This window comes from Salmo salar, chromosome 14 (assembly GCF_965601325.2).
Source record: "Salmo salar chromosome 14, fSalSal1, whole genome shotgun sequence".
NCBI lineage: Eukaryota > Metazoa > Chordata > Actinopteri > Salmoniformes > Salmonidae > Salmo > Salmo salar.
The window spans coordinates 33,950,484-33,960,349 of record NC_138304.1 but is presented as its reverse complement, the minus strand read 5'-3'; the positions used below and the strand labels follow the sequence as shown (position 1 = coordinate 33,960,349).

Here is a 9,866-nt window from a genome sequence, read left to right as displayed (position 1 = left end):
GTTTTTAGCGACCAAAATGCTTGTTTTGTTATTGACATTAAACATGATCCAATTTACTGTGCCAATGAGATGCATTCTGGGATAGTGTCAACATGGCAGCCTGCATGTTGTTCCTTGTACCCTTCTGAGCTAAGCGCTCAGATTCTTTGAATTTTGTTAGATTTCCGTGAAAACGTCTAAATATGTTTCACTTACTTTGTAATAGAGTCAGCACAACTGCACCGTTGCGCCCCCTCTACTCGCATTTGAATAGAACACAAGATTTATGGAGACAGCCACGGTAGGACAACGTTCTAGTTGGCTAATGCCGGTAGTCAGCTGATCAGACAGCTACTATAGTTACAGACCTTAGACTTTACGCTAGCTAATATGATTCCTTATGAAAACAATATTAGTTCAGCTCTGTTCCAAAGTTGTAAGTAGTGTTGTTCAGTAAAGTGACGTTAATGGAATGGACCATCCAGAAGTGTCATATGCCCTTTGTAACTTTTTTTTGTCACCATTTTAACAATACATTGAGTGAAAAGCCCACCACATAGTTATTATTAGTTGTTAAGCTCATGTTGTCCATGTCTCTCAAACTTGTATAATACAGATCACACTACAAACAGTACAGCTTGTTATATTGTTTGTTTGTTTTGTTTTCGTTTCAGATCACGGCTATACACAACACAATTGGCCAATGCAGGCAACTCCTCTGGACAGCCAAGTAATGCTGCTGGGCGTATCTGGGGTCTGGCTCAAGCAGCAGTCCGCCAATCTGCCTGCTGGATGTCAAGACCACCAGGGGGGGCCCTGAAGTTCATCTTGGGGCCAGTGGTTCTCACCATTTCTGCTCGACTACTTGGCAGTGTAGCATATTGCCAGGCAGATGTGAATAACAATGTTCTGCTAGAGCTTCAAGCCAAAGAAACTGAGCCTGAGTTTGACTGGCATATCCTGTGGGAGTTTGTCAAACCCCAGCTTTTTGCCCTTCTTGGTGCTGTCGTGGTGAGCAACATAACTTAACACTACTGGACAATCTACTGTTTAGACAGTAACATGCTGGCTAAACTCCAGTGGTGTTTTAATTGTATTGGAATGCTGAGTGATTTCAGACCAATCATGATTTTCTTTCAGCTTGCTTTTGGTGCTGCCATCTTGAATATTCAAATTCCCCTGATGTTGGGCGATCTGGTGAACATAGTGGCACGCTACATGAGAGAACATACTGGGAATTACATGAGAGAGATGAGGGGACCTGCTCTGAAGTTGCTGGGATTGTATGGTCTCCAAGTAAGTTGTTTGTCAAAAAAGTCATTGTCAATGATTTAATTTAAATGTAGATTGAAAAATCTATTTCTGTGGAATACATAGAAAAACAATATGGTCATGAAATCTCTTTCTTGGCTTCAGGGTTTGCTCACGACTGGTTACATCATCCTGCTTTCCAGGGTAGGGGAGCGAGTAGCAGCAGACATGAGAAAGACTCTTTTCCAATCTTTACTCAGGTATAAACCCAGTTGCTGTAATATATATTGAAAGCAACAAGAGGTAGAATAGACCAATTCCAAGACAGAGAGTAGAGTGACTGACTAGATGTCACTAGACCTTCTATCCACTGTCCCACTTTTACTCTTGCTAACACAAGACTTGGCATTTTTGTTTCAGGCAAGATGTAGCCTTCTTTGATTCCAACAAAACTGGCATGCTGGTGAACCGTTTGACTGCTGATATTCAGGAGTTCAAGTCTTCCTTCAAACTGGTCGTCTCTCAGGTATGGCTGTGTACATATGAATTTATTGGATAATTAAAAGTAGTAGGCTGCTCCAGCCGGAGACAACATACATTCAAAATGATCTAGGATAAAAACACAATAAAGCTAATTTCCATTGTGGTCCCCTATGCACTTCCCTATTACATATTTCCATAACTTTTCAGTATAATTTATTCATTAGCTGTTGCTCCCATCCAGAGACAGTTCACAAGATCGATATCTAATGATGTTGCCTCAATTACTCATATCTACAGGGCCTGCGGAGTGTAACACAGACGGTTGGCTGTTTCGTGTCCCTCTATGTCATCTCCCCTAAACTCACTGGTATGACAGTGGTGATACTTCCCTGTCTGGTGGGGGCAGGAGCTCTGATTGGCTCATTCCTTCGCAGGCTGTCCCGATTGGCTCAGGAACAGGTGACATCATCACTCATTCCGACTCTGACTCATTCACTATCTAAAACACATTAGAGAAATTGATAAAAGTGTCAACTGAGAAAGCATTCTACTGAGTTTATCAGAACTACAGCATGGAGAATTGGTGTCTGTCTGTGTCTAGACTGATATACAGTATGTGTATTGTTGTAGGTGTCGAAAGCAACAGGGGTGGCAGATGAGGCCCTTGGCAATGTAAGGACAGTGAAAGCCTTCGCCATGGAGGAGCGAGAGATGCAGTGAGTTACAGTCTATTATAGTCCAGATCAGACAATATTATCAGACCTGCCCTATAATAAAGTCACAATTGTCTTTCAAAGCATTCCTAATTTCACCCCTTATTAGAGGGATTGTGTGAAAGAATGTAACTATTTGTCTGTGTTTTGCAGGTTATATGCCTGGGAAGTGGACAAATCATGCGAGATGAATGAATCTCTAGGCTCAAGGATAGCTGTTTTCCAAGGAATGTCAAATATCGTCCTGAACTGTGAGTTCCTTTTATCATGAATAGTGGATCGAACTTGCTATTTATTTAAGTATGCCATTGCTTATCTGTTACATGGTTCCTTTTCTTGCAGGCATTGTTTTAGGCACCATCTTTGCTGGTGGGTCATTGATGGCAGGTGATGAAATGTCTCCAGGTGACCTCATGTCTTTCCTGGTGGCTTCACAGACGGTGCAGAGGTAAAATACTTGTTGTTAGCAAAGATAACACTTAAGCTAAACTCTCACACTGTAACGTGCCAAATGCTTGCATTATCAAATGGAAGTGTTCAATGAACGTTAGGTGAATAACAAATTGGATTTTACCTTTCCTTCTGTTATTTTTCTTAGGTCTTTGGCCAGCATCTCTATCCTGTTTGGCCAAGTGAGTAAAGACTTGACGTATAGAAGAAGTCAGAAATACATTGCTATCAATGTAGAGTTTCAGGTTTCACAAGGTGATCAGTTGATATGGCAATAAGAAATTAGAACCTACCATGTTTTGCAGATGGTCAGAGGCCTCAGCTCTGGGGCCCGTGTTTTCGAGTACCTGTCTTTGGAGCCTACCATTCCACTTTCGGGTGGAGGCCGCATTCCTTACAAATCTCTGACAGGACGGGTGGACTTCATGAACATTACTTTCAGGCATGACCACATCAGAAAGACAAAATTAACAAAAAGACACACACAAACACACACAAATTATATATATCAGTAAGTTAATTGTTTTTAATTTGTTTTTCCACAGTTACCCAACGAGACCTGGCCAACAGATCCTAAAGAACTTCAACCTCATCATCCCCCCCTGTAAGACTGTCGCAATCGTTGGAGAGTCCGGAGGAGGTAATGTTCCATGCGTTCCCATGGATACAAGTTCTCAATTAGTCTGATTACATAAACATAATGAAATATTTATGAAAATGATGTGTCAGTTATGGTTCTCCTACACTGCAGGGAAGTCCACAGTGGCCTCCTTGTTGGAGCGGTTCTATGACCCCAGCAGTGGTGTGATCATGTTGGATGGCCTGGATATCCGGACACTGGACCCATCCTGGCTCAGAGGACAAGTCATTGGATTTATCAATCAGGTAAATGTTCTAGAATAATCATTCTGTTTTCTAGTGCATAAGGATGTTCTAGGATCTTCTTTCAGAACTGCTTCAGATTTGGTAATTTTCCTCCGTAAGAAACAGCCTTCTTGTGTGATTTTTGCCATAATAACAGTGATAGCAATGTTACTTTGTTATTAACAATTCAGAACCCACCCCTGCGTGTAGGAGCCTGTGCTGTTTGGCTCCTCCGTGATGGAGAACATTCGCTTTGGAAAGCCGGAGGCCACTGATGCTGAGGTCATCAATGCTGCCAAGCAGGCCAACGCCCACCGCTTTATCACAGGCTTTCCAGATGGATACAACACTGTGGTTGGTAAGTGACAACACATATTTGAGAAAAAAACATATTTTTTGGGGTGAAAGTTCCAGTTCTAACATCCTCTGATTTATTACTAGTCTATACCACTCTAATAAATCCCAGACACACATATTCAAATCAAATGTACTTAAGAACTTTTTAACATAAGTAGTACTAATTGCATTACAATAAGTGCTTTTACTGAGTATTGTACCTCTGTGGACACATAGGTGAGCGAGGAGTGACTATGTCAGGGGGCCAGAAGCAGCGTATTGCCATTGCCCGCGCCCTGATCAAGAACCCCAGCATCCTGGTCCTGGACGAGGCCACCAGTGCGCTTGACGCAGAGTCAGAGCGGGTGGTGCAAGAGGCTCTGGACCGGGCCACCACTGGACGCACTGTGCTCATCATTGCCCACAGACTCAGCACCATCCAGAGGGCAGACCTCATCTGTGTCATGAGCAACGGACGCATCGTAGAGGTGAGGGAGCGGCTAAAGCACTGAAGGAAGAGAGGGATGTCTATTGTCCTCTGTCCCATTGGTGTTTTTTTCCCAGATATTGGACACTTATCCCAATCACGTTTTCTTGTCATTAAAGTAATAATAATCGCAACGTTTTTTAAAGAGCATCACAACACGTGTAATGATGTATGTCAATTTAATTACAAAAGCTTGGTTGTATAGTTTTTGTCTTGTCTCTTCCTAGGCTGGAACTCACACGGAATTGCTGAGCAAAGGAGGGCTGTATGCTGACCTGATACGCAGGCAGAGATCAGAGGGAGAGAAGTGAACACTACTTTGATATGGCACAGAACTGTAGGCCTATATCATGAACTAGGGACAGCCTTTTCATAAGAAATGAAAAAGATGCATAGATATTATCACTTGTTTTATGTTGGTGTAAAGTTGATTTAGTTTAATGGTCCAATGTCAAATAAATTTTTTCCAAGCCAAATGTATGGGCGGACCAACTGGATTATATTTTATTGTGGCCCAAGTAAGGCTGCTGAAATTGCAAGTGTTTATCATGTGTTGTTTATAGGGAGAGAATACTAACTGTACAGGATGTGAATGTGGTTTTAGCAGGGTTACTTGGCCCTGTCCTGTGTCTGTACATTTTGCAAGACTTTTAATCATTTTTCTATTCATCCACTAATCTGTTTTCAGAGAGAGAGAGAGAGATTGCTAATTTGGTACAGAGCAGACCTAACCCACTCTATTAAATTAGTCAAAACAGGAACATTATACATCTGGCTAGAAACAGAAAAATTACCTTGTGTGCTACCTACAGTGCATTCGGAAAGTATTCAGACCCATTTACTTTTTCCACATTTTGTTACCTTACAGCCTATTTCTAAAATTGATAAATATTTTTTCCCTCATCCACACCCATAATGACAAAGTGAAAACAGATTTTTACATGCGTATGTATTAAAAATAAAAAAACTGAAATAAACCATTTACATAAGTATTCAGACCCTTTACTCAGTACTTTGTTGAAGCATCTTACAGCCTCGAGTCTTCTTGGGTATGATGCTACAAGCTTGGCACACCTGTATTTGGGGAGTTTCTCCCATTCTTCTCTGCAAATCCTCTCAAGCTCTGTCAGGTTAGATGGGGAGCGTCGCTGCACAGCTATTTTCAGGTCTCACCAGAGATGTTAGATCGGGTTCAAGTCCGGGCTCTCACTGGGCCACTCAAGGACATTCAGAGACTTGTCCTGAAGCCACTCCTGTGTTGTCTTGGCTGTGTGCTTAGGATCGTTGTCCTGTTGGAAGGTGAACCTTCATCCCAGTCCGAGGGCCTGAGTACTCTGGAGTAGGTTTTCATCAAGGATCTCTGTACTTGGTTCCGTTCATCTTTCCAGCGATCCTGACTAGTCTCCCAGTCCCTTACACTGAAAAACATCCCCACAGCATGATGCTGCCACCACCATGCTTCACCGTAGGGATGGTGCCAGGCTTCCTCCAGGCGTGATGCTTTGCATTCAAGCCAAAGAGTTCAATCTTGGTTTAATTAGACCAGAGAATCTTGTTTCTCATGGTCAGAGTCCTTTAGGTGCCTTTTGGCAAACTCCAAGAGACCTGTCATGTGCCTTTTACTGAGGAGTGCCTTCCGTCTGGCCACTCTACCAAGGCCTGATTGGTGGAGTGCTACAGAGATGGTTCACCCATCTCCACAGAGGAACTTTGGAGCTCTGTCAGGGTGACCATCAGGTTCCTGGTCACCTCACTGACCAAGACCCCCTTCCCCCATTGCTCAGTTAGGCCGGGCGACCAGTTCTAGGAAGTCATTTTTTTTTTTTTTTTTTTTAAGTCATTTAGCAGACGCTCTTATCCAGAGCGACTTACAGTAGTGAATGCATACATTTTCATACATACTTTTTTTTGGCGTACTGGCCCCCCGTGGGAATCGAACCCACAACCCTGGCGTTGCAAACACCATGCTCTACCAACTGAGCCACAGTTTGGTGTTTCCAAACTTTTTCAATTTAAGAATGATGGAGGCCACTGTGTTCTTGGGGACCTCCAATGCTGCAGACATATTTTGGTACCCTTCCCAAGATCTGTGCCTCGACACAATCCTGTCTCGGAGCTCTACGGAAAATCCTTCAACCTCATGGTTTGGTTTTTGCTCTGAAATGCACTGTCAGCTGTAGACAGATGTGTGCCTTTCCAAATCAAATCCAATCAATTGAATTTACCACAGGTGGACTCCAATTAAGTTGTAGAAACATCACAAGGATGATCAATGGAAACAGGATGCACCTGAGCTCAATTTCAAGTCTCATAGCAAAGGGTCTGAATTCTTATGTAAATACGTTTATTTTTAATACATTTGCAAAACTTTAAAAAAAATCTGTTTTCACTTTGTCATTATGGGGTATTGTGTGTAGATTGGAGAGGATTCTTTTTTTTTAAATGAAGCTGTAACACAACAAAATGTGGAAAAAGCAAACTGTTCTGAATACTTTCCAAATGCACTGTATATCCCCCAATAGAATCCTCATACTTTAACGATGACAGCTTCTCCATCCTAGAGGAGGAGATCAACCATTTCCAGGCCCAGGGACATGTACTAGTCTGTGGTGACTTAAATGGCAGAACTGGACAAGAACCTGACACTCTCAACACACAGCGGGACAAACACCCACTTGGAGGTGACAGTATTCCCTCCCAAATATGCCCCCCTAGACACAACCATGACAAAACAACCAATAAAAACATGTCACAACTCCTGCAGCTCTGTCGCACGCTGGGTCTGTACATAGTCAATGGTAGAGTTCGAGGAGACTCCTATGGTAGGTACACCTACAGCTCATCACTTGGCAGTAGTACTTTAGATTACTTTATCACTGACCTCAATCCAGTCTCAGAGCGTTCACAGTCAGTCCACTGACACCCTTATCAGATCAAAGCAAAATCACAGTCTATTTGAACAGAGCAATACTCAATCATGAGGTGTCAGCCAAAGGAACTGCACAATATTAAGGAATGCTATAGATGGAAGGAATCTAACCACTTCTGGGAAAATGTAAACACCCTAAACAAACAACAACACGAAGAGTTATCTATCCAAAATGGAGATGTATGGATAAACCACTTCTCCAATCTTTTTGGCTCTATAACAAAGAACAAACAGCAAAAACATATACATGATAAATTACAAATCTTAGAATCAGCTATTAAAGACTACCAGAACCCACTGGATTCTCCAATTACATTGAATGAACTACAGGACCAAATACACTGCTCAAAAAAAGAAAGGGAACACTTAAACAACACAATATAACTCCAAGTCAATCACACTTCTGTGAAATCAAACTGTCCACTTAGGAAGCAACACTGATTGACAATAAATTTCACATGCTGTTGTGCAAATGGAATAGACAACAGGTGGAAATTATAGGCAATTAGCAAGACACCCCCAATAAAGGAGTGGTTCTGCAGGTGGGGACCACAGACCACTTCTCAGTTCCTATGCTTCCTGGTTGATGTTTTGGTCACTTTTGAATGCTGGCGGTGCTTTCACTCTAGTGGTAGCATGAGACGGAGTCTACAACCCACACAAGTGGCTCAGGTAGTGCAGCTCATCCAGGATGGCACATCAATGTGAGCTGTGGCAAGAAGGTTTGCTGTGTCTGTCAGCGTAGTGTCCAGAGCATGGAGGCGCTACCAGGAGACAGGCCAGTACATCAGGAGACGTGGAGGAGGCCGTAGGAGGGCAACAACCCAGCAGCAGGACCGTTACCTTCGCCTTTGTGCAAGGAGGAGCAGGAGGAGCACTGCCAGAGCCCTGCAAAATGACCTCCAGCAGGCCACAAATGTGCATGTGTCTGCTCAAACGGTCAGAAACAGACTCCATGAGGGTGGTATGAGGGCCCGACATCCACAGGTGGGGGTTGTGCTTACAGCCGAACACCGCATTTGCCAGAGAACACCAAGATTGGCAAATTCGCCACTGGCGCCCTGTGCTCTTCACAGATGAAAGCAGGTTCACACTGAGCACATGTGACAGACGTGACAGAGTCTGGAGACGCCGTGGAGAACGTTCTGCTGCCTGCAACATCCTCCAGCATGACCGGTTTGGTGGTGGGTCAGTCATGGTGTGGGTGGCATTTCTTTGGGGGGCCGCACAGCCCTCCATGTGCTCGCCAGAGGTAGCCTGACTGCCATTAGGTACCGAGATGAGATCCTCAGACCCCTTGTGAGACCATATGCTGGTGCGGTTGGCCCTGGGTTCCTCCTAATGCAAGACAATGCTAGACCTCATGTGGCTGGAGTGTGTCAGCAGTTCCTGCAAGAGGAAGGCATTGATGCTATGGACTGGCCCGCCCGTTCCCCAGACCTGAATCCAATTGAGCACATCTGGGACATCATGTCTCGCTCCATCCACCAACGCCACGTTGCACCACAGACTGTCCAGGAGTTGGCGGATACTTTAGTCCAGGTCTGGGAGGAGATCCCTCAGGAGACCATCCGCCACCTCATCAGGAGCATGCCCAGGCATTGTAGGGAGGTCATACAGGCACGTGGAGGCCACACACACTACTGAGCCTCATTTTGACTTGTTTTAAGGACATTACATCAAAGTTGGATCAGCCTGTAGTGTGGTTTTCCACTTTAATTTTGAGTGTGACTCCAAATCCAGACCTCCATGGGTTGATAAATTGGATTTCCATTGATTATTTTTGTGTGATTTTGTTGTCAACACATTCAACTATGTAAAGAAAAAAGTATTTAATATGTCATTCATTCAGATCTAGGATGTGTTATTTTAGTGTTCCCTTTATTTTTTTGAGCAGTGTACAAACCCTCCAACCCAAAAAGGCCTGTGGTGTTGATGAAAACAAGCTATATGCACACAACCCAAAAAATTAGGTAGAAACTGAGCTGCCCTTCCTAACCTCCTACCAAATGTATGACCATATTAGAGACACATATTTCCCTCTGATTACACAGACCCACATAGAATACCAAAACAAATCCAATTTTGATAAACTCCCATATCTATTGAGTGAAATAGCAAAGTGTGTCATAACAGCAGCAAGATGTGTGATCTGTTGCCACAAGAAAAAGGCAACCAGTGGAGAACAAAAAGCATTGTAAATATAACCCATATTTATGTTCATTTATTTTCCCTTTTGTACTTTAACTATTTGCACATAATTTTAACTATGTACATAGTCATAATATGACATTTTAAATGTACCTATTCCTTTGAAACCTGTGAGTGTAATGTTTGCTGTTCATTTTTGATCGTTTATTTCACTTTTGTTTTA

General features: G+C 43.1%; 1 protein-coding gene across 2 annotated transcripts; it reads left to right on the top strand.

Moving 5' to 3' along the window:
* The first annotated feature begins 50 nt into the window (after positions 1 to 50).
* Positions 51 to 5,555, top strand: abcb8 (ATP binding cassette subfamily B member 8). 2 transcript variants are annotated; one of them, XM_014140637.3, is made up of 16 exons: positions 51 to 280; positions 654 to 990; positions 1,120 to 1,275; positions 1,396 to 1,490; positions 1,651 to 1,756; positions 2,011 to 2,172; positions 2,344 to 2,429; positions 2,580 to 2,677; positions 2,769 to 2,874; positions 3,025 to 3,058; positions 3,182 to 3,318; positions 3,422 to 3,516; positions 3,628 to 3,761; positions 3,951 to 4,098; positions 4,314 to 4,564; positions 4,791 to 5,555. In XM_014140637.3, exons 1-16 carry the CDS (start codon positions 183 to 185, stop codon positions 4,872 to 4,874), a joined length of 2,127 nt encoding a protein of 708 aa, XP_013996112.2. In that variant the 5' UTR covers positions 51 to 182; the 3' UTR covers positions 4,875 to 5,555. The 2 variants fall into 2 exon arrangements, 1 of the variants encoding a protein (XP_013996112.2); XR_001320481.3 differs by lacking the exon at positions 4,791 to 5,555 and having other exon boundaries at positions 3,932 to 4,098; positions 4,314 to 4,561.
* Positions 5,556 to 9,866: the final 4,311 nt, after the last annotated feature.

Excerpts from the sequence above, each read along its gene's own strand:
- abcb8 (XM_014140637.3), top strand. The coding sequence starts at position 183 with ATGTTTCACTTACTTTGTAATAGAGTCAGCACAACTGCACCGTTGCGC. Across the intron at positions 2,678-2,768 it reads GTCAAATATCGTCCTGAACT|GCATTGTTTTAGGCACCATC; the intron begins GTGAGTTCCTTT and ends CTTTTCTTGCAG. Across the intron at positions 3,319-3,421 it reads TTCATGAACATTACTTTCAG|TTACCCAACGAGACCTGGCC; the intron begins GCATGACCACAT and ends GTTTTTCCACAG.